The sequence below is a fragment of the Oryctolagus cuniculus genome, chromosome 16, assembly GCF_051225735.1.
Source record: "Oryctolagus cuniculus isolate XC-2025 breed Fujian yellow rabbit chromosome 16, ASM5122573v1, whole genome shotgun sequence".
Taxonomy (NCBI): Eukaryota; Metazoa; Chordata; class Mammalia; order Lagomorpha; family Leporidae; genus Oryctolagus; species Oryctolagus cuniculus.
In genome coordinates, this window is record NC_142882.1 from 51,412,595 (window position 1) to 51,437,605 (window position 25,011).

Below are 25,011 nucleotides of genomic sequence, written 5' to 3' on the forward strand. Positions count from 1 at the left end.
TCACAAATACACAAGCAGACAGAAAGGCAGGCTGCAAGAAAGAGTTAGGATTTCACCAAACTAATCTTTTTATTAGACTTTGAGTTGGCAAAAAGTATAAGCATTCATTACTTGCAGCCATGACTTAAGAAGGTTTTCTACCAAATCAAGGAATGGTATTTCGATAACTATTTTAAAAGAAAGGGAAGTTGTTGACATTGTTCCAAGAACACATCACTTTGTTAAAGTGGAAGAATGAGTCATAATGCTGCTGGTGGCTGGGAGGAGGAGAGTGCAGACAAAAAACAGCCGTGAAGAGGGGAGGGTGGAAAAATGCAAGGCAGGGAGTGCAGAGCAGCTCCTAGATGCTATTAGAACCACTCAGGGACTTAAGAACAGGGGCTCTGAGAGCTGAAACAGCGGATGATGAAGGCAGCTTCCGAAGCAACATTCGAGGATCGAAGCAAAATTATAAAGCACTTTCTGTTTTCCATCTAGCTACTGTGTCCATTTTTAAAGGAAGTAAATATTTAAGTAAAACTGTGTTTTTATCATTAATTTAACAGAGTAAAGACTATTTCACTAAATTTTATCTTATTTTTCTTATTGGAAGTTTCAATTTGATCCTTGTTATATAGTCATAGTCTAGTCATTCTTCTCAATGCTTTTTCAAGGTTATTCTATTATTATCATTCTTTAATCGCTTTTCATTTTTATTTTATTATTTTCTCTAAGACTTTATTTATTTGAAAGGTAGAGTTACAGACAGTGAGAAGGAGAGTAGACAGAGAGAAAGGTCTTCCATCCACTAGTTCACTCCCCAAATGGCTGCAACGGACAGAGCTGCACCGATCTGAAGCCAGGAGCTTCTTCCAGGTCTCCCACTCGGGTGCAGGGGCCCAAGTGCCTGGACCATCTTCTACTGCTTTCCCAGGCCATGGCAGAGAGCTGGATCAGAAGTGGAGCAGCCGGGACTAGAACTGGCACCCATATGGGATGCCAGAGCTGCAGGCAGAGGCTTAACCTACTGCACCACAGCACCGGCCCCATTTTATTTTTATTTTTTTACAGGTTTATTTATTTATTTGAAAGTCAAAGTTACCAAGAGAGAAGAGAGACAGAGAGTGAAACATCTTCCATCCACTGGTTTACTCCCTCTGGCTGCAACTGTCAAGGCAGGGCTAGGCCAAAGCGAGGAGCCAGGAGCTTCATCCAGGTCTTTCCCATGTGGGTACAGGGGCCCAGGCACTTGGACCATCTTCTGCTGCTTTCCCAGGCACATCAGCAGGGAGCTGGATGGGAAATGGAGCCGCTGGGACTCGAACTGCTGGGACAGTGTCCATATGGGATGCAGGTGTCGTGAGCAGCAACTTTATGGGCTCTACCACAATGCCAGCCCCTAACTGCATTTTACTTTAAAATTATGACTACTAGATAGCTCTCGATTGTAGATGGCCTGAAGATCTAGGTTCGCAAAAATACACCTTTGCTTTGAATTATTCACCATCTATAAACTAAATAAAACACAATGTGCTGAAAAGAATTAGTAACATATCAATACAGCTATTAAAATTCTGAAGTCAGAACCATTACAGTTAAAAGCAGCAATTCCACACTGTAATTTTACTTTCCAAACATATATATTGACATGGAACTATAAAGTCATTAAAAATTTCTCAAATATTTAAACACAAAGTTGAAAAGTCTGAAAAATACAACATTAAGCCATGTCAGTACAATGTTAAAATAATCAAGTAAAAAGTAGCAAGAATTGGGCAAACATGCTATTTGTAGTCAAACAGATCTTGCCAAAATAATACATCGGTTGAAATCAACGTCTTTGACTAGTGAGTGATGGAGGTTAGTTGCTGTGAGGACGCACCATGTGGTCACAATCTGAATTACAAGGCCTTCCACATGTACCACTCTCTTTGGGGTGCTCTCAGCAGGGAGACTGTGTGTCTAGGAGTTGGGGGATGTCAGGCAGGTGTAGGAAAACTCTGTAATTGTCAACCTGAAACTTCTCTTAAAAAGTCTAATAATTAGGGGCCGGTGCCGTGGCTCACTAGGTTAATCCTCTGCCTGCGGCGCCAGCATCCCATGTGGGTGCCGGTTCTAGTTCCGGTTGCTCCTCTCCCAGTCCAGCTCTCTGCTGTGGCCCGGGAGGGCAGTGGAGGATGGCCCAAGTGCTTGGACCCTGCACCCCATGGGAGACCAGGAAGAAGCACCTGACTCCTGGCTTCGGATCGGCACAGCTCTGGCCATTGCGGCCATTTGGGGGGTGAACCAACAGAAGGAAGACCTTTCTCTCTGTCTCTCTCTCTCACTGTCTGTATCTCTATCTGTCAAATAAATAAATAAAATCTTTAAAAAGTCTAATAATTAAAAAATTACAGGACCAACAATAATAGAACCTAAAAATTCGAGTTGTTACTCGACAATAACCAGATAACAGCAAAGGATGTGTGCTCTGAAACGTGTGGAAATATTAAGGCAAAACTTCCCACTTTGCATTAGGACGCCTTCCACTAAAATGTCAACTGTGCAAAACTCGTAACGCTGAGAAAGGAATGGTAGATCCATGAAGCTTCAGAGAAACCTGAAATACATTCCAGAATACTTCTAAAATGTTTTTATAATGTGAGACAATGAGCTGAAGAGAAAAGGGCAGAGCCACAAAGGAAGACGGAGAGGGAAGGAGGCAGAAAAAGAAAGGATATCCTCACGCTTCCTGTCCCTTCTCCTGTTCCTACTGTTTGATGAAGTCAAGATTGTGGGAAGAAATCCCCCCTCCTCAGAGGGCTGGTGGGGTGGGGAAGAGGGACGGAACAGGAAACGCTTAGGGTTCCATCAAATACAGGGATTTCAGAAGTGGGCGCGGGGTCCCACGCTGAGCTCACATTCTACAGTGCACTGCTTCAGAAGTTGAAGTGGCTCCAAAGGTTGTTGTGGGTCACCCTGAAACCTACAAACCCTCTCATGTTATTCCCAAAGAAGGGTACACATTAAATGCTGTCATAATCCATATATAAACATAAGATCACAAAAATAAGGTAATGAATAAAATTATATATGCAAACAAAATTAAATTTAAAAATCTCTTTTCAGTTTGAGAACTGTCTATATGTTTAAGATCTACAGCAAAGACGCCTGTCTGCCCTCACCCGAAGCCAGAGCTCATGAGAGAGCACAGAACCGTGATGTGCTCACGTAGGAAGCAGGACAACGAAGACGGAAAGTGGGAAAGGCTCTAAATCAGCAGAACGTGGTAATGCAAGGAAATCCAAGATACCCTAAAAAGGGGGAATGCAGCCCACCCATGGAGGCCAGTAAGCAGGGCCTGGGACCAGGACCACCTCAGGGTCTGCTGAGTGAACAGGAATGCACATCACAAATGGTGAAGAAGGTGGGGCTGGATGCCGTCCCTGCTCCAGGTGCACGGCTGGCTCTCCACCCTCGCTCTCTTCAGTACCCTCACTGGGGACTTTTAGTTACTGTAAGCAGGAGCTGCTCCAGTGTTGGAGATGTGAAGTGGAATGGGACCAGACAGCTGGTAAGAAGGCTACTTAATGAGCTAGCAGCCCTATGGGAGCACAAACCCCTCGAGTGCCAGCCAAAGGGAAATCCAAAGATAGGCCTAAGAATCTAACAGATAAAATATAGATTTAAGTAATCTTTTCTCTTGTTTTAGCAATTTTTTCCTACAAAATATTTCCGAGAAATAGATTCTACTTGATTGTGGGGTATGTATCTCCTTTTGTTAAATGCACACCTGTACACATACACACACACACACACACACACACCACTCTCTTTCTCTCTCAACACATGCACAAACACAAAGGAGTTAAAGTTTCACAGTTCTGACTGTAGGATCCACGTTTCACCTGGCCCTCAGTGTGCTGGGACTGCAGGTTTTAAGAAGGCAGCATGACTGACCTTGCTAACAGCAGACACTACCACCTCTTTTACGGCTTCCTGGAGGACTTCTGAGAGTTGTCACACTAACTTTAAAATAGTAAAAGGTTAACCTGGATGATTTCATCATAGTTCTTTATGACATACAATCACTTCACTTCCCTGCGTGGACAGGGCAGCAACTGTTTTCACCTTCAAGTTTCTATTTCACCAGGAGTAACCTCATTCTTCTCCCATTCTAGTTTTTTTCTATAGAGATCACAGAGACAACTGGGACCAAATACACCAAAAGGAGCTACCATTTTCTTCCCAGGTTAAAGGACAACGAAACAGAGAATGGATTTTGTATTCCCCCTACTACTCATGTTTGCCTGGGGCACAGTGCCTTGCTGTTTCCATCCAATGGTTACCTTCCAAGGAAAGTGACAGTAATCCTCTTCTTAACACTGATTCTTGCCACTACAATAACTTCTGGATAGGAAGGAAGTTATAAAATGAGTAAGAAATTAAGCCATGAGTACAAAATTAAAAGAGAAGGGAGGGAAACTGGAAGGGACTAAGAAGGCCATGGTGAATGAAATTAACCTCTAGAAAAATATTAGGATAATAAAAATGAAGTGGACAAGGAAGAACATTAATGCAAATAATCCTGAAAGAAAATTTAACTTCAAGAAAACAGAAATGCCGAGTGTTGCAGCAATATTATAACATGCTTTACCAGGAAGTCAGACAAAATGTTTAAACTCCCTGCAGTTTTTCAACTGCAGTATGAAAGTTCGCTTGCTAAACAGTTAATTCAGCAATGAGAAATAATAAGAATATTTGCAAATACTCAGGAATAGAAATCCAAATAAATCAATAAACTATAAATGCATTTTTTTCTTGCTCTCCTATTGTACAGAAATGGTATTCAAAAGGTAGCACAATTTTTAAATAAATTTCATTCTTATAATGTAAGGGGCTCTGTATCTTCCTTCCTGCCTACTGTTTCTGGAGAATGAAATAGGAGCTAAAGGCGACTCAGCAACTCTTCCTTCCAAGCTACTCTGGTAACTTTTACTAAAGTCAGCAGCTGTAGAACCATTAAGTGCTGAGAAAAATGTGAACGCACTGTCAGGGCTCTAATCTGAAGGGTCCCACGTTTCTTACCGTGTCTTTTCCACCTGTGACCTCTTATTGACATGCTGGTTACTGCGTTTCTTGATATCCTAGAGGCAGTTGGGGTGATTTCAACTTGAATACACCGTGTACCTTCCTTACTAGATTTCATGGCACCATGAGGCAATGAAGCCTTTATTGCATTGGCAACCTAAGAAGGAAAAATGAAGGTTAAGACTGACATTAACAGATGTATTATTTCACCTTGAGATAAAGCATGGTGCTAAATAGCAATAGGCTTATAAAAGAATACTCCTCTACAATAAAGAGTAATAGCTCAGAGGAAAATTTATGGCTAAAAATAATGTGAGGTACTCAAAAAAAGTTTGTGAAAAAAAATGGAATTAAATGATAAATTTATTTTAGTGCAAAAGTTCAAAAAAATACAAAGTTTTTAAATAAATTTTCATGATTTCCATGACTTTTTTGAAGTATGTGATAAGATTGAAAATTTCAAAATATTAACTTGGATTTACAAATGCCTAATGCTAAGTAATAAATGCAGCTAAGGTATGTTAAGGAGACCACACTTATAAGTTAAAAGGATTATTTATCAAGTATCTGGGAAATTAAACTAATGACATTTTCAGCTGTATATATATGCCTTCCTAAGTGTAAAATTTTCCAAATATAATAAGAACATGAATCACTAAGTATTAATGAGATGATTAATGCACTATGAATGGCTAATTTTCAATTTATAGTTGCAAAATTTACATATATAGGTGCAACACCTACCAGCAATGGCTCTGGATATAACTCTAGCTGGGCCCGGTATATAATATCATCCAGTGCTTTTTGAGCTAGCTCCCATTCTCCATTATATCTACAAAATTAAGTGAGTGAAATAATGTAATTAATTATGTATAATTAAAAAATACAATGAGAAACTATCTTCACTGAGGAAAATAACAGATCATATTAGCACACTGCTTAATATCCTGCTTCTATTATTAATATATTTTTAAATCTTTGAATTCCTTTCCATTGTATTTGAAAGCCCACTAATAGCAGGGAAATTTTATAGATGTACATTTCTTCTCTAAAGAACATGACTATTTATAGAACAAAAATCAAAAAAGGCTATGATAATTTCAAAGCACTTTATACTTTCAAAGCAAGTTACAGCATAATAAATTATATACCTTAAAATACTGTTCAGAACACTTTATGGTCAAATTACCCTTTAACTCCCACAGGTTTTCTATGAGACTCTACAACTACTGTGACTTGCAGTATCCTGAGTAGTCATTTCTTTCCATTCTGAAAGTCATTTAGATGCACACATGGTGTATGCTGCAAATATCAGAGAGATATGAGGGGAAAAATGTGCATGTGTATGCACAATATTCAAGGATATGCCAGACCCTTCCCAGAAATTGGCTAAAAGACAAAAGTGAACAGATTTATTGGCTTGACCCCCTGCCAACAAAATAAAAAATATATGAATTGCATCAAGAGTGCAAGTGAGGCCCAAAGACTGGAAAGCACTGCCCTACCCTCAAAACAAAACCAATCCAGGTAATCTAAATCATAAATTCTCAGAGCAGAGCTCCTGGGGCAAACAAGTAGCCTGAACCCTAGGAGCGGCGGGCAGCAATGCAAGCAGTGAGAACTCAGCTAAACCTTCAGACAACAGCCTGGAAGCCAGCTGCTCAAAACCAGCACAGGAGCTAGCAAGAGCACATAGAATCCCTGGAGGCACACGCAAGCGGAGCCCACGCCATGCTCCCTCACGGCGTGTCCTCCTGGCCATAAACCTCCCTCTGGTGCTCAGGAGAGAAACTGGAATCAGGGCAGGAGGCCAGAGAAAGCTGCCCTTGGCAGCACAGGCCTGATGAAGAGCGACCACTCAGTGTGGGAAAGGCAGCAAGAAGGAGCTGGAACCTTTCCTCACGCGGAAGAAACGCTCTAAAGTCTTTAAGGGGAAGAGAAACAAACCCTGGCCCCTCAGGGCACAGAAGCAGGTGGACTGTGGCTCAGAAGGAAAGACAAACAGTATCACTCTCTGCTGAGGCCACTGGAGGAGGCGCAGCACCACTGAGAAACGCCCCGCCCTGGGGTTGCAGGGGCATGGGGTTAGCCGAGAACTGAGGAGGACAGAGGTGGCCGCCGCCCACCCTCACTTCCTTCCCTCGCGCCCAGACTAGTACACACCTGCAAACAATCGACAGCACCCTATCGCCGGAGGAGGGGCAAGAACAGGGAGAGAGACCCTCTCCGAGGCGCAGCCAGACCAGGAAGGCTGGACGCTGAGGATGCAGCAGCAGTACTCAGGACAACGCGGCGGGCAACCAGATCCAAGCCTCAGGGCCAGGTGGTGCTCCGAAGGTAACCATAGCAACAGCACAACCCCCAAGCCCAGCTCACTCCTGCCTAGGACTCAAGAGGCACGCCAATTCCAGGTGTAAATAGTATTTACCTCTGTCCCTATCATCCTGCTCCTGAACAAAGTCGCAAACAATCCAAAATTACAGTGCACACACACAAAAAGCAGAGTGGGAAACTAAGGGGGGAGGGGAGAGGTGGGGAAAAAAAATCAGAGCAATCAGTAGAACTACTGAATTCAGAGACGACCCCAATGTTGAAGTTATTAAGGAAGCTGAAGTTAATATGACTAGCACATTAAAGACGAGTGGAAAAGATGGACTACATGCACACACAGATGGAAGTCTCAGCAGAAAGATGGGAACCATCAGAGGCTACTGCAAGGGAGATGAAGAACGCAGTCACTGGCCTCACTGGTAGACTAGACACAGGCAAGGGAAGAATGGCCAACGTGAAGATGGAGCAACAGAGACTACTCCAAATGAAGCGGAGAGAGACAATAAAATAGCTCAGACCATCCAAGAGCTGTAGGACAGTATTTATGGCTGAACACAGCAATCAGAAGAAAAAAATTTTTTTAATTTGACAGGTAGAGTTATAGACAAAGAGAGACAGAGAGAAAGATCTTCCTTCTGTTGGTTTACTCCCCTAATGGCCCCTATGGCCCGCACTGTGCCAATCCGAAGCCAGGAGCCAGGTGCTTCTCCTGGTCTCCCATGCTGGTGCAGAGACCCAAGCACCTGGGCCATCTTCCACTGCCCTCCCAGGCCACAGCAGAGAGCTGGACTGGAAGAGGAGCAACCGGGACAGAATCTGGCACCTCAACCGGGACTAGAACCCAGGGTGCCGGCAGCGCAGGCGGAGGATTAGCCAAGTGAGCCACGGCACCGGCCCAGAAAATTATTTAAAGAGCCAGACAACAAATCCTTCAGGCCTGTGTGTCAGTCTCTACTTCAACTGTTCAACTCTGCTACTGTAGCACAAAAGCAGCCACAGACAATATGGTGTGACTGAGTTTCAATAAAACTTTACCTATAAAAGCAGGCAGAGGGACTGGCACTGAGGCACAGCGGGTTAACGCCCTGGCCTGAAGAACCGGCATCCCACATGGCCGCTGATTCAAGTCCCAGCTGCTCCACTTCCGATCCAGCTCTCGTCTATGGCCTGGGAAAGCAGTGGAAGATGGCTCAACCCCTTGGGCCCCTGTACCCATGTGGGAGACCCGGAAGAAGCTCCTGGCCCCTGGCTTCAGATAGGCACAGCTCCGGCCATTGCGGCCAATTAGAGAGTGAACCATTGGATGGAAGACCTCTTTCTCTCTCTCTGCCTCTCCTCTCACTGTGTAACTCTGACTTTCAAATAAATAAATAAATCTTTAAAAAAAAATAAAAGCAGGCAGCAGGCCAAATTTCCTCCACAGACCATAAATTGTGCCTCCAGTCAAGAAGGGGTCTTGTAGGGATAGATCTAGTAGGGATAATTAAGGTATCAGGTGGACACAATACAAAGTACAGTAAGATGTGTAATTAAGAGAATTACAAAGTTAAAGGCAGGGTTCAAAGAAAAATGCTGGGATTTAAGTCATTAGGTACAAATGAACACCCAAATGAGAACTCAACAGTCAATTAATAATCAACTATATCTGATTAAAGAGGATTTAATGCAGTGGAGGATGCCCCAGGTCCTTGGGCCCTGCACACATATGGGAGACCAGAAGGAAGCACCTGGCTCCTGGCTTCGGATCGGCACAGTATGCCAGCCACAACGCACCAGCCGTAGTGGCCACTTGGGAGGTGAACCAATGGAAAAAGGAAGACCTTTCTCTCTCTCTCTCTCTCTCTCTCTCTCACTGTCTAACTCTGCCTGTCTAAAAAAAAAAAAAAAAAAAAAAAAAAAAAAAAAAAAAAAGAGAGAGAGAGAGAGAGGCTTTAAAACGTTTTTGAAGAGGTAAAATTTCAGTGGAAGAAGATATTCATTGTATTCATTGGAGAAAAAAACTGTTTGGAAATGATTGTCAAAAGAGTAATGAAGAGAAAGACCAGGTATATTTTAAGTCTTACTGATTGTCATTCTGTCCTTGAATTAAAGAAAAATGGTTAAATGTTTTAGCTGGTTACAAGTGCTTCAGAACGTTAAAAAGATGTTTTAAATAATAAAGGTATTATCAAGATCTTCATGTTCTTTCACAAAAATATAATTTTTCTGCAAGTACGGAGATTATAATACAGTAACAACAGACTAACAGACTATAATTTTCCAAAGAAAGCAAAAATTGACTTGCACACGAGATGAACTTACAAGGCAAAATAAATCCCTGTTAACATTTGCACCATGAATCCTGAAGAAACTGGTATCCTGCTACTGACACCTTTGTATTTTCTTACATGTTGTCGAGGATATCCACAAACACAGATTCTAGAGAGACCGAAAGAAATATATATGGTAAAATTGGTAAAAATTCAGATAATTTATTTTTTAACATTTGTAAAACAACAATCTAGTAGGTATACTCTCATAACAAACCCAGTATCTGTGAAACGAAGAATCCTTCCAAGGAGAGCATTCAGCTGTAACATTTCTCTGAGTAAATTAGGCCGAGAAAAGGATATAAAAGGTTACAAAGCCTAAGGACTCCTCATATATAGCAAGTGAACGGGTTCACCAATTTTGGTCAATTCAATTATTACTAATTTGTGGCTACCACAAAGCCCATTACATGGACCTCGGTAACTTGTCATAAATTCACCTGGGATGTGACCCTAATTCCTGACAAAGTCCTTGACACAAACTTCTCAGTCCAAAAGAATACTGTAGGGGGCTAGTGCTGTGGTGTAGCAGGTAAAGCCACCGCCTGCAGTGCCAGCATCCTATATGGGTGCCAGTTCAAGTCCCAGCAGCTACACTTCTGATTCAGCTGTCTGCTAATGCCTGGGAAAGCAGCAGAAGATGGCCAAAGTCCTTGGGCCCCTGCACCCACGTTGAGAACCCGGAAGAAGCTCCTGGCTCCAGGCTTTGGATCGGCCCTGATCCAGACGTTGTAGTCATTTGGTGAGTAAACCAGAGGATGGGAGATCTCTCTCTCTCTCTCTCCTCTGTGTGTGTGTGTGTGCGTGTGTGCGCGTGTACCTCTCTGCCTTTCAAATAATAACATTTAAAATTTAAAATAACATTTAAAAAAATTTTTTTAAAAAGAATACTGTAAATTAGACTCATGGGCCAGTCTTGTGGCATAACGGGTAAAGCCTCCACCTTTGACACCTGCATCCCATATGAGCTCCAGTTCAAGTTCTGGCTGCTCCAGTTCTGATCGGCTCTCTGCTAATGGCCTGGGAAAAGCAGCTCCACACAGCCTGCCTCCCTGTGGAGACCTGGATGGAGCTCCTGGCTCCTGGCTTCTGCCTGGCCTGGTTATGGCCATTGAGGCCATCTGGGGAGTGAACCAGCAGATGGAAGATTCTCTCTCTGTCTCCTCCTGCCCCTGTAATTCTGACTTTCAAAAAATTAGTAAACCTTTTTTTAAAAAAAAATTAGACCCACATCTCATACAGTATACCATAATAAATTTTGGATTAACTGTTTTAATATTTAAAGCTCTAAAAGAAATAAACATAAGCAAATAGTTGTACATTCTTTGCATGCTGCCTAAATAAGACACCAAAGATAGACTCCTAAAGAAAGATCAATAGGTCTTAGTGAATTTTTAAAACAATTACCATACACAAAATTGAAATGCAATGAAATAGGGACTATAATGAGAAATATTTAGGGAATACTGAAGTTGAGGAGTATTTATTAGAGTGAATAGGAAACTACCTAAAAGGTGTACACAGGAACCAGCTATATAAATCATCCAGAGAACACTCTGAAGCTATAAAGCATGACATTGTGAAAGTCTAATTAAATGATGGGAAAAACTGCAAAGAGATATAGGATGTGTCTCACTATGAAAAGAATTATAACATGGGAAGCGGGATACTCAGCAGACTCATAGAATGGCAGATATCCTAAACAGCACTCTGTTCTCAGAATCAGCCCTTAAGGCATTCGGATCTGGCTGAAGAGCCCATGAGAATATTTTAGGCATGGAAAGCCAAGACATTCTGGCAAAAAAAAAAAAAAAAAAAAAAAAAAAAAACCCAACCCACCTAAATGAAAGATCTCTGCAAGTGAGATCCTAGTGGAAAGAACAGGGCCATCAAAGAAGGAGGTACCTTTCTCTGAAGGGAGGAGAGAACTTCTACTCTGACTACGACCTTGTCTAAATATGATCAAGAATCGGTGAACTCAAAAGGCTTCCATAGCCTTGGCAACTCATGACAAGAGCCTCGGGTGATTACTGACACCATAAACAAGAGTGTCAATTTGTTAAGTCAACAACAGGAGTCACTGTGCACTTATTCCTCATGTAGGATCTCTGTCCTTAATGTGTTGTACAATGTGGATTAATGCTATAACTAGTACTCAAACAGTACTTTACATTTTGTGTTTCTGTGTGGGTGCAAACTGTTGAAATCTTTACTTAGTATATACTAAATTGATCTTCTGTATATAAAGATAATTGAAAATGAATCTTGATGTGAATGGAATGGGAGAGGGAGCGGGAGATGGGAGGGTTGCAGGTGGGAGGGAAGTTATGGGGGAAAAAGCCATTGTAATCCATAAACTGTACTTTGGAAATTTATATTTATTAAATAAAAGTTTAAAAAAAGAATTATAATCTCTAATCTGTGGGAATTTATATTCACACATGTTTTCTAAATTTTCTATTATAACATGAATTGCTTTTAAACAAAACAATAAATTTCTATTCTTAATAAATCAATTTACTAGAAAATAGCTTCATTCTCCCAATATGCTGTGGTTGATATAACATAACTTTACTTAGTGTAGTACCAGCCAATAAATTCTAAGGGTTTGCCTATTGTTCCACAGTAGTCAATACCTAGAACTTAGTATTGGGGCCGGTGCTCTGGCTTATCAGGTAAAGCTGCCACCTGCGAAGCCCAGCATCCCTTATGGGTGCTGGTTTGAATCCCAGCTGCTCCACTTCTCATCCAGCTCCCTGCTAATGCTCCTGGGAAAGCAGCAGAAAAGACAACTGAATTGCTTGAGTCCCTACACCCACATGGGAGACCCGGAAAAAGCTCCTGGCTCCGGACTTCAGTCTGACCCAGCCCTGGTCATTGCTGCCATTTGGGGAGTTAACCAGTGGATGGAAGATCTCTCTCTCTCTCTCTCTCTCTCTCTCTCTCTCCTTCTCTCCCTCTCTCTGTAACTCTGACTTTCAAATAAAAAAAAATCAAATCTTAAAAAAAAAAAAAGAAGAATAGGGACCAGCGTCATAGCACAGAAAGCTAAGCCTCTGCCTGTGGTGCCGGCATCTTATATGGGTGCTGGTTTGAGTCCCAGCTGCTCCACTTCTGATCCAGCCCTCTGCTATGGCCTGAGAAAACAGTGGAAGACGGCCCAAGTGCTTGGACCCTAGCACCCATGTGGGAGACCTAGAAGAAGCTCCTGACTCCTGGCTTCAGTCTGGCCCAGCTCTGGCTTTTTAGGCTATTTGGGGAGTGAATCAGCAGATGGAAGACCTCTCTCTTCTTTTTCTGTCTATAACTCTACCTCTCAAATAAATAAATAAATAAAATTTAAAAAAAAATTTAGTATTGCCTCTGCTTTGTGAATCTAGGCCTTTGCTTTAAAAATCCCAATGTACATCACACAGACCATTTGAAACATACCTCTCTGAGAATCTCATTAATACCAAGCAACTGCAAAGAATAAATATAAATTCATTCGACATCAAGAGGATCTCAGAATGTGTTAGAAACAAGCGTAAAAAGCAAGCAGGGAAACAGAAAAACTAGCTGCTCATGAAATAAAAGCCACTTAGAGTTTATTTGAAATTAAAAAGATTTACTCCCAAAGTAGAACAGGGGCTCCTTTACTATTTACAGAGGCCAGCATAGAGAAGTTTACTTTCTTATACTTTATGGAACGGTAGGGGTGGAAGTAAATAGAGAACCAACCATGTGTGAGAGGCAGGAATTTTCGTGAACTCCTTTATCACTCAGTCGATGCTTATTAAAGACTGATGCTGCGTCAGGCAGCAGAGACGGAGCTGGCAGCTGCAGTGCCCCGATCACAGAGACTGGGTAGGAATGTGTATGTGCTTGAATGACCCAGGCCAGAGGTGGCAAGAGCAGAGAGTGCCGCGGCGCGGTGGCAGAAGTGAGGGGTCAGAAAGGGTCTCTCAGAAAAAGATCCCTTTGAACAGCATTTTCCTCAGGGCGAAGGCAGAGGCGGGACGAAAGAGCGGGACGCTGAGGACGCTAGGAAATGATGGAGAAACTAGCTGGCTGGGGTCAGATCCTGGTGCATCTCACAGCCGCTAGGTATGACCACATGGAGAATGGGAAACCGCTAAAGGCTCCTGTTGTTTGAAGCCAGGGAGTGACAGGTTCCAGTTGCTCCTTTGATGGTATTACTCTGCACGGGAGGAGCTCACTGGAACTGCATGGGGAGGGAGCGGTGGGAGCCTGGGTGGTCTCAAAGCATCCCAGGATTGAGAAGAAGGGGTCCCGAGCTAAAGAAGTCCTGGTGGGAAGAAGGAGGAAGGGTGGGCTTGGAGCCACATCTGGGAAACACAGTCAGGCGTGAGAATGAAGGAACAAGAGAGGTGAATAATTATTCCACACTTACACTGGACAGCTCGCTAGATGCTAGTATCTCTAAATCGGGACAACAGGACGCACTGTGCTGAAAGACGTGGAGGTTCAGGCTTGCTGATCTCTACACAGATTACATGATGTCAGCTTTGCCTTCCGTGTCTATTAACACCACCGCCATTCCTCTTACCTTCAGGAATTAGTCTCCCACTGTCAAGTACAATCACAGGATTGTAATATATCATATTCAATATATAAGGCACATTCCCCTCCTCTCCCTGCCATGAATTTTAGCTAGAATACTGGCCACCCTGTCGGAGACTACATTTGCTAGTTTTTCTTGCAGCTAAGAGACCATGTGCCTAGTTTCTGGACAATGGTACATTAACTGGCGTGGCAAGCCTTGAAGAATCAGCTGCGTGCCTCCCCCCTCCTCCTCCCTGCTTATGGAATAGAAGGCAGATGTAGTAACAGTGGCCCACCTCCCTTTAACCTGAAGAATGGCAGAACCCCACAATAGAAGGAGTGGGAACACACTGGAAACATGATCAATCTAACCCCAGTCCATCTACCAGCTTGGACTTTCATGTGAGGGAGACCAAACCAAGAGCTACCTGATTCCTTATTCCTCCAGTAATACTACCCAACATGGCCCCAGAGGGGTACGTAGAAGCCTCAGACTAGAACTGGGTTCTTTGCTGGATTGTTTTCCATACGGAAGCTGAGAGAGAACATGTTCTCTCTACTGAAGTCACCACAGGTAGACCAATGAAAGCTTTTGGCTACCTGAGGTCACTGTTCTTATCACATGGATGAAGCCTATCTTCAAAAAGAAAGTACAACGCCAACAATGCAGACGATGCAATGGGAGGAAATATCCTTAAAACATCTGAGCCTCCAGCTGACCCTGGGCCACTTCCGTCCCTCCTCTTCCCAGATGCAACAAGCCCAGAAAGGCTTCCTGTGGAACAACCTAATTTAATGTAGGTATCAGCGGTAACAGGGAGAGTCCTAATTCTGAGAAGGGATCAATGGAACACTTGATGGAGATAGTAACTAGATTAGACACACACAGGTTTAGAAACCAGCAAAGAGGGATAAGATTCAGAAAAGATGCTAGGGTCAGATTAAGTTGTTGCTGTTATTAAAGACTTAAAAAAGAGTCATGGTTCTAGAGTAGTCAACCAACTTTTAAATTCACTTAGGTAAGAATTACTGAGACAATTCTCTCAAACACCAACACACCTGAAAGATTTACAAAGGAAATAAGATTTCAGTTTTCCTCATTTTCTCTACTAGCTAAGCGTAAGGGAAGAAGCACTTATCTACGAGGAGCTGAATGAACTAAAACCATTTTTCAGAAATGCAAAGGGTTAGTTTTTCTATAACTCCTAAAACTAAGACTGTGGATTTTGCATTCATTAACAAAAGATCCTTTAAAAGTAAAAAGTTATTTCCTTTAGTCCTAATTCTACTTACAGAATCATAAATATGAAGTAGAAGAGATCATCTATCATTCATTCATTTGTTCAACAAAGTTATTAAGGTTCTCCTGAATACCAGGCACTTCTCTAAGTTCTCAGGATACAAAAACAGCCAAAGTCCCTGACTTCCTGAAGTCGTTAGCAGCTGACAGACCATACCAAATAAACAAGCCAGGCAATTGCAGCGTAACAAGTGCTATAAGGAAATAAACTCAAGTGGCAAGGTGCTCCTTTAGAATAGATGGTCATGGAGGGCCTCACCAAGGAGGCAACATTTGAGCTGAGAAGCAAAACAGTCCAGACCTGGCCAGCTGCATCATTAACTTTTTTTTCCATTCATTTCTTTCAGTACTTACAAATTCTGAGCTACTCTTCAGTTTCACTTCACTATTCAAAGACAGCCTGTTCTCATACACCCTTCACCGAATATAAACAAAATGCAAAACAGAATACAAGCAAGCAATGAAGCTACCTGCCACATGGACGTTTGACTCCCCTATTCATCAGGGCTCTATCCTGAAATTGTCTGGTTCCCTCCTCCAATCCAAAACCCAATGAACACCTTCTTCAATCACATTCAAAGAAAATCCTTTTTGAAAAACACATTTTGTCAATAAATTTCTGGGAGAAGTTCTGAGTATCGACTTGTAAGTGTGGAAGATTCTTTGCTGTGATTCTCTTTCTCTGTTGAGAAACACTGGTCTTATTTTTAGAGTAAAGGTGAACTTTGGAGATCGCTATTAATATATTCTAAGTTATAACCACAAGATAATTAGAAGGCCCATTCTGGTACTGGCGTTGTGGTGCAGCAGGTTAACCTGCCACCTGGGACACTGCCATGCCATATGAGCACCGGCTAGAGTCCCAGCTGCTCTGCTTCCAATCCAGCTCCCTGCTAATGCGCCTGGAGAAGCAGCCAAAGCTGCCCCAACTGCTTGGACCCCTGCCACCCATGCAAGAAAACTGAATGGAGTGCCAGGCTCCTGGCTTCAGCCTGGCTCAGCTCTGGCTATTGTGGCCATTTGGAGAGTGAACCAGCAGATGAAAAATATTTCTCTAACTCTGCCTTTCAAATAATTCTTTAAAAAGGAAGGTGGCCTGTTTCGGTGAGGTTATGCACTGTCTTCTGTCCTCATGCTTCTGCTTTTTGAATTTAGGAGCTTAACAAAGGTTTCCTCTTCTGTCATTTTCCTCAAGTGATGAACATGCACAAAAGCCATGCTCAAGTAGCTGATGGAAAGATTATCTTTCTTGGGGTTGTGAAGGATGGACAAGGTTTAAATAGGTAAAAATAAGTTTCCAAAGAAAAGAGTAAGAAATTAAAAAATCAGCCACAGGTTCTCTCAACAAGGAATGCCCTAATAATATCAGTTATGCTCTAGGACTGTTGGTATGAGAATAGCAAACAGGTGAGGAGGAAAGAAAGTGATTCTGTGCATACACTGTGAATGTGAATGTGTGTTCATTACTGGGGTACAGCCATATGATAACTGTCACTTGTAACTGGTTGTGTGTGTGTGTGTGTGTGTGTGTAAGGAAGTAACTGGAATAGGAGAATTCACTACTCATACAAGAGTGCCCTCAATGGACAGAAAACAAGAAGAAATGCGTCCAGGTGGTCAGGAACACTGGTCCACAAGTGAGGAGAGGGGCAGGCTTCATTTATCACAGGAACAAATACACTAATGAGCATTCACAGCAGTCCATGTCCCAAGTTGGCCAGCAGCATGACTAACCAGGGGTGTCCCTCGGACAGCGAGAGAGAATTCAACTTCATGGCCTATGATGGCTTCATCTTTGGTACTTTCATTCCACATCAAGAGGCCAAGATTAGCCATCTGTTAAACAGCCTTGCATTATCAGAGGTGGCCAACGGTAACTTAAAAAAAAATAAATAAAAGAAATCCATCCCACAAACCTAGAGGACTCTGGGATATACTAACAAAACCTACAGGGAGTACTGATGAGTATATTCCTTTATGTAGTGCCATATATAGTGGTTAGTGCTAGCAAAGAATACAAATTTGACTATAACGTCTTCAGTCCAGCTCTTGCCCAGTTTGAGACGTCTTCTTCAGGTTGTCCGCGCACACTATGTAGGAAGAACACACACCACCAAGCTAGCCAGCAGGCTGATTCAGGAAGGCAAAGCACACAGTAACTGAAGATTCCTCCTCAGTAGATGGGATTTGTGTGCCAGAGACTGGGAGGGAAGTCTTCAAACACTGTTTTAATTATTACCCCAATGCATTACAATCAGAAGATTACAGAGAATTGACACATTGTCACTGATCCTAGTTCAGATGTGCACTGAGCTTTTTCTGGTTGTATTTATGTAGCCTTTTTCCTAAATGACCTGACTGGTAATTGTGAAGCAAAATGAGCAGCAACTGAAAACAAGTGGTGCGTGGCCAAACGGATTGGTTTAACCAAAAAACAATGTGATTACTTCCATCTTTATTTATAACACACTCATCACCACAGCTCTGGAACCAGCTTTCTTTCCATAGACATAAACTAGGCTTAGCAAGATTAGGAAGATGTGTTTCACTACCCTTTTCTAGTCATTAGAATATATAAAACTTTGTAATTTGAATATTTGATAAACAAAAGATACAGGAGTTAAGAGAAATAACTGGATTTTATCATTGAGAATACAATAGCAGGAAATTTAAAATAAAAATAAAAAACCTAAAAAATTAAGAGACAGGAATGACAAATTTGATGGAGTTACTCTTATACCATATCTTGTAGGTGAAGAATCAGCATTACTTAAATAGCTTAAGTCTTCTGAATTACTTAAGTCAGCTCTCACCCACCTCCTCAACACACAAACCCTTGTTTTTTTTTTTTTATGTTGGGGAACATTTATATAGAATTCATTTCTCCTGTGCACAGATTAATCTAATATATTTCTTCCAAAAATCTTCCTTAGCCAAAATTCTACAGCTCATTTTTCTTTTTTTTCTTCTCTCTTGTTTTCTTTCCTTTCCTCCTTCCTTCTTTCCTTTCCTCTCTTTTTCTGGTAAAGATTTATTAATTTATTTGAAAGTCAGAAAGAGCAAGAGAGATACCTCACCAAATGACTACAACAGCCAGGGCTGGGTCAGACCAAAGCCAGGAGCCAGGAGCTTCATCCTGCTCTCCACATGAGTGGCAGGGACCCGAGCATTCTGGCCATCTTCCACTGCCTCCCCAAGCACATCAACAGGGAGCTGGATAGGAAGCAGAGAAGCTAGGACTCAGGGTATCACTGTGACATGGGACATCAATGTTGCAAGTGGCACCTTAATCTCTGAGCCACAACACTGGCTCCTCTTACAGCTATTTTTTAAGTAACTTCTATTGCAGCTGGCTTTCAAAACCAGTTTCTGCCTGCATTCTGTGTTGAAAAATTATCCAGTTCCCTGGTTAGGTAACATTAATACACTATAATTTTTTACCTACATTATAAATGTGGTTATATTAGGAGGCAGTGCACCGGAGTTCCACAGGACAAAAACCAGGGACACATGTTCTTCCCTGGTTTTCCCATGAGTAGTTTCAGGGCAGCATCAGCAGTGATTGTTATTAGGGCACTGTATGAGAATGTGGAGTCTCAAAGATAGTTATGTACATATCCATAAACTATACAAACATACATGCATACATGCGTATGTTCATCAACACACACGTATATGAGGACGGCTTTAATGGAAAATGTGTATTATGAAAAAAAATGCATGGGTTTCAAGGTTTCTTTGCATCAAAATAAATCTTTCAATTCTATGTCCTCCCAACTTCCTGAAGTACCCCAGTGTATGCATTCCTGCGTCCTACCATCTAAGCAACTGCTTCAGAGCACGCCCTGGCCTTGGCAGTGTTTCGAGTTCTGGAGTTCTGTGGTTCTGTGGTCCTGTAGTTCTGTGGTTCTGTGGTGTTCACCCTTTAAACTAGGATTTCTGAAGAGTGGTCCTTAACCTCCTTTCAGTCCCTTACAAAGTCTTCCGTGGACCACAGTGAAGTGAGAAACAAGGAAGGCCAGACTTACTCCATTCTTCTTTTACAAATCACTGTCCTTCCCTTCACTCTTTCCCCATTTTTCTTGTGAAACAGTCTCCTGCTTGTTAAATAATGTCATAGTAGAGATCTTTAACACAACAACTTGGCAAAATAAAAAGTTGGCTCTCTTTCTATCCGTTTTGAAACTTTACCAATTTATGAAATTCAGAAGTCTGGAAAAGCTCTTCCTTTAGATGATTTAAAGCAAGAAATGTATCAGAATGACTCAGTCAGTGGTACAGAGAGCACATTGGCACCATCTTTCAAAATTAGGAAATGTAATTATACTCTGACTCAGGAATCATCTGAAATTCTCTCTCTGCAAGCCCCCTGCCTGTTAACTCCATTCTCCACTGCTTCACATGGTCTTCCACCTAGCCAGTACCAGATTCACCTTTACTGTTTTGATCAGTTTGACTTTTAAGTATTGCTCAATGGACCTCCCTCTGGCTAAGTTGCATTTTCTAAATAAGTTCCCCAATACAAATTCTTTTTTTTTTTTTTTTAATTTGACAGGTAGAGTTATAGATAGTGAGAGGGAGACAGAGAGAAAGGTCTTCCTTCTATTGGCTCACTCCCCAGATGGCTGCTATGGTCGGCGCTGTGCCAATCCGAAGCCAGGAGCCAGGTGCTTCTTCCTGGTCTCCCATGCGAGTGCAGGGGCCCAAGCACTTGGGCCATCATCCATTGCCTTCTCGGGCCACAGCAGAGAGCTGGCCTGGAAGAGGAGCAACCGGGACTAGAACTTGGCACCCTATATGGGATGCTGGTGCTGCAGGCAGAGGATTAACCAAGTGAGCCACGGCGTTGGCCCCTCAATACAAATTATTCTATAAATTCCTTAATCATACAATTTCCCTTATTCACCTGAATTATCAAAGGAATAATTTCTGTCTTTTTTGTTTTATTTGTTTAGAAAAAAAGTAATATGTTTCCCAGTGAAACTGTAAAGAACCATAGAAAATCACAAAGGAAAAAATTAAAATAAATCATAATTCCATCTACTGGATATAATCATCATTAATATTCCAGTCATATTCAGCAAGCACAGGAATCATACAATATATAACTATCACTTAATGCTCCTTTAAATTAGGATTTTTTAATGTTTCCACAATACATTAAAGGATATTATAATTTATTTAACCACCTCCTTGCCTCCATTTTTTTTTTAACAAGAAAAGCTTTAAATTCTGTATCTCTTACTTATTCCTCGGCACAGAAAAAATAAATAAGTAAAAGTAAACAAAAAGAAACCAAACACATGCCCAAACTTGAAAGGTCATAATAGTTCCACCACTTTAGATACACAGTATAATACTTTCCTGGTTAAATATTGTATTTAAGTGTTGTTACGCTCTATATTCTTCATCATGTCTTTTGTGATTGTCATTCATGGGAAGCTTCCTAGGAGTTGGGTAGGCTGAGATTTATATTAACTTAATGTTTTAAAAACATGATTGCATAAAACAAAAGCCATTTAGGTAATGCAACAAACCAGCAATCCTAGATTCATATATTACAACATTAAAAACATTTGAATTTTAATTTACCTTGAGCAAATTTGACACAGTGATTGAAGAGAAACACCGGGCATATAGGTTAAGGCAGCATTATAACACAACAAAAGGAATGTCAACACTTCAAACCTAAAGACAAACCAAAAGAATAAGAAGAGATCTTTAGAATGCTAAGAAGTCAACCATAATAGGCAGGAGTGTGACCACAGGGGAGACTTATGTTATAGAACAGACCTGCATAACATAAGGATCCCAATAATGGTAAGAAGCTAAAAAGGAAAAAGACTTTCCAAGGAACAGCCATGCAAACTTATCTTTAAAATTGAATGTTCCAGATGACACACGAAGCAAAGCACAGTGACAAATCTAGATGTGTATTTCTCTTGCATAAGATGACTCACTATTCAGATAAGTTGCCATATATAACTGATTAAACAATACTATAAATCTACTGAAATCACTTTTTAAAGTCAGTCCCAATGGTATACCTATTCTGTGCTGTCAGCATCTCCCTTTGAGGATGAGGTCCACTGTACACAACTTTGGACAAACCGTGCTGGGAGAGTGCACTTTCAGTCAGGGCCATGGACCCAATGCTGGAAGGCTGCAGAAAAGACATTTGAACAAAGGGGGAAAAGCTATTCCATTGAAAATATGGTATTTTCAGTACATACACCACTAAGAATGACTACCATGAACATGATATACACTAAAAATATTCAGACTAACTACCAAATTTTCTGCTAAAAAAGAAATAAATAATTTAAAACCAAACCACAAAGGATAAATAAGAAATGATTTCAAAAAATTCTGCTGTGGAAATACACAATTGCTATATACAAAAACAATCAGATTAGACATCTCTCAGGAGCTGAGAAAACAGACTACTTTCAACGGATCTTTTACTATCAAATTTTAATTCAGAGTTTAATGATTTTGATTATTCATTTTATTTTGGAAACAGTAAATACTTTGGTAATTTATACTTTTTAAGGTACTAATAAATTCATCAATTTTGTTCGCCTCGATAACTAACCCCTAATTTAAGGCAATATCAAACCTTAGGACTAGTAAACTTACTTTGATAAAATGTCACTTACTTCATGATACACAGATGGTTTGGATAAAGATGGAATCGTAAAACTCAATACTTTGCTATGTCCCTGTTTGTCAACTATTTCCTACAAAAGTGAAAGAAAATATCTTGACATATTTACCTTTTTTACACATAAATTCATTTTGTTAGTCTAAATTTAAAAAAAAAGACCTGAGTAGAAAGGAATCTTAAAGTCAATTATAATCTTAAACCATGAGACTCTATTATCAATTATTCATAAATAGCAATAGTTAAAATGCATATCCTCTTAGTTTTAAAATATAAGTAACAAATAGCTTTGAGAATGGCTCAGACACAGATACAATGTCTTAATAAACACTGATCTTTCTAATAAAGCCAGTTACATTTTCTAAATCAATTAAGGATATAAATAAGAATGGGTCTTAAATTTCTTTTCCATTTTTAAAACTATAAACCATAAGTATCTAGAACATCATACTAATTGATATATAAACTCTATTAGTATTGAAAATTCTAAGTAATGAAAATCCTAAATCAATGGTGCAAACCCTGGAGGTGATCCACATTTTACGGGACTATGCTGAATATTAGATGAGGTTTTTTCTAAACTTTTTGTGAAGGTCAGAAACATCATTTAAGAGCAGTACATTTTAAGTTCAAAATTTAAAACACAACAATCATATTTTTTGGGTACCTCCTTAAAAGAATTGAAATCATTTGATTTCTAGTCTTCAATCAATCCATAAGGGTTTTTTTACATAATTACATGTATGCCTGTAGAGTCTCTAACCACATACAATCTTTTTCTTTTTTTGAGAGAGAATGAACTATGAGTCATTTGATATATGAAAAACAAACATAAGCTTTACCAAAAAAAAAAAAGTTGCAAAGGTTATGGATTGGATTTTGCTAAAAAACACTGTGTTAACTACATTAAATACAAACCAAATTGTAAACCCCTAAGAGAAGAGCTTCGATGCATCCGCTGCTGTGCACGTTTCTGCTGGCTGAAACTGCGAGGTAGCACCAAATCAGTTCTGGGAGAAACTGCAGGGTGAACCGAAGCAACTGTTCCTCCCCACTGCGATAGAACTCAAAGAGCTGGTGACAGACAGGTTCTAGCAACTGGAAGGAAAATGAAACGCATTTGAATGACATTGTTATATGAAATGTAAAAGGTTTTTCTGGATTGGTGACTAATGAAATATATAAATATTTTAATATTTTTTGAAGCAAAGCTATTCATGACTAAGCTATTTAGTAAACTTTTGGAACCTTGGGGGATGGGCACACAGTGCAACACAAGTATGAAGGCAGAGTGTAAACTTCAAGACCATCTTGAACTGTTAGATAGTATAGGTATGAAAACCATGTCTTTTTAACTTCTGAAAATAGCTAAGTTGTCGGAAGTTTCTTCCTTAATATCCATCACTGCTGGTTAAATACATGACAATATAGAAATGGCTTGCCATGGGGTCAAGGAAACTAGGAAGTCACTGCCACATCTCCCTTCCGAGCTGTCTCTAACAGCAGTGACTAGCATGTACGATAGCTGAATAATTACAGAGCCCCTGGGTTGAGATTCTGATTGTAACCATGGTTAATTGTCCCCCAGATAATCTAAATGTCCCTATAATTTTTTAAAAGATTTATTTATTTACTTAAAAGTAAATTTATTTACACAGAGAGAGGAGAGGCAGAGAGAGAGAGAGAAAGAGAGAGAGGTCTTCCATCCGATGGTTCACTCCCCAGTTGGCCACAATGGCTGGAGCTCTGCCCATCAGAAGTCAGGAGCCAGGAGCTTCTTCCCAGTCTCCCCCACAGGTGCAGGGGCCCAAGGACTTGGGCCATCTTCTACCACCTTCCCAGGCCATAGCAGAGAGCTGGATTGGAAGTGGAGCAGCCGGGTCTCGAACCAGGACCCACATGGGATGCTGGCACTGCAGGTGGTGGCCTTACCCACTAAGCCATAGCACCAGCCCCAATTTTGTTTTAAACCTAATTTGGAGGCCGGCGCCGCGGCTCACCAGGCTAATCCTCCACCTGCAGCACTGGCACACCGGGTTCTAGTCCTGGTCGGGGCGCCGGATTCTGTCCCGGTTGCCCCTCTTCCAGGCCAGCCCTCTGCTATGGCCCGGGAGTGCAGTGGAGGATGGCCCAGGTGCTTGGGCCCTGCACCCGCATGAGAGACCAGGAGAAGCACCTGGCTCCTGGCTTTGGATCAGCGCGGTGCGCCGGCTGCATTGTGCCAGCCGGGGCAGCCATTGGAAGGTGAACCAACGGCAAAAGGAAGACTTTTCTCCCTGTCTCTCTCTCTCTCTCACTGTCCACTCTGCCTGTCAAAAAAAAAAAAAAAAAAAAAAAAACACACCATAATTTGGAGCCATCTGTAACCGTCTCCTTTCCCACCATACCCCCACCACTACCCAGTTACTAGAGCGGCTGTATCTTCACAATAGACTGTCTTTTTTCAATTCAGAAAGGCAAGATAAAAGACACTCATAGATAATATTATTTTACAGTATACAGAACAATCACACACAAGTCAATATGTCACAAGATTCACAGGGTACTGATTTTTCAAGGAAACAATCCAGCTATTATATTTTCAATGAACTATATACTTCACTAGTTTACATAATGGATTTAACTCATTTTACTAAACAGATTTTCTACTGCCAATAATTGAAATGAACAGAAACTAATTTAAAGTGGGTGTTTTGGTTTCAAATAATTTAAATATGTAAACTGAAAATTAAAGTCAACATTATTTAAATAAGATTTAACAAAAGTCACATTTCAGTAAACATTGACTAAATCAAGTTAAACTTTCCTATCAG

At 41.1% G+C, this 25,011-nt stretch overlaps 1 protein-coding gene across 4 annotated transcripts in view; it reads right to left on the minus strand.

Annotated features, from left to right (window-relative positions):
- Positions 1-25,011, minus strand: part of HYCC1 (hyccin PI4KA lipid kinase complex subunit 1) — a 90,602-nt gene that overhangs the window by 16,649 nt on the left and 48,942 nt on the right. For 2 of the 4 annotated variants that reach the window (XM_002713711.6, XM_008261521.5), the window contains exons 4-10: positions 23,117-23,296; positions 22,194-22,274; positions 21,582-21,697; positions 21,127-21,222; positions 9,682-9,798; positions 5,794-5,881; positions 5,047-5,206 (exon numbers count right to left, since the gene is read on the minus strand). In XM_002713711.6, coding sequence (XP_002713757.1) covers positions 5,047-5,206; positions 5,794-5,881; positions 9,682-9,798; positions 21,127-21,222; positions 21,582-21,697; positions 22,194-22,274; positions 23,117-23,296 — 838 coding nt within the window. The remainder of the gene's footprint in view (positions 1-5,046; positions 5,207-5,793; positions 5,882-9,681; positions 9,799-21,126; positions 21,223-21,581; positions 21,698-22,193; positions 22,275-23,116; positions 23,297-25,011) is intronic. The other 2 variants (XM_017344375.4, XM_089315369.1) reach the window with 1 other exon arrangement.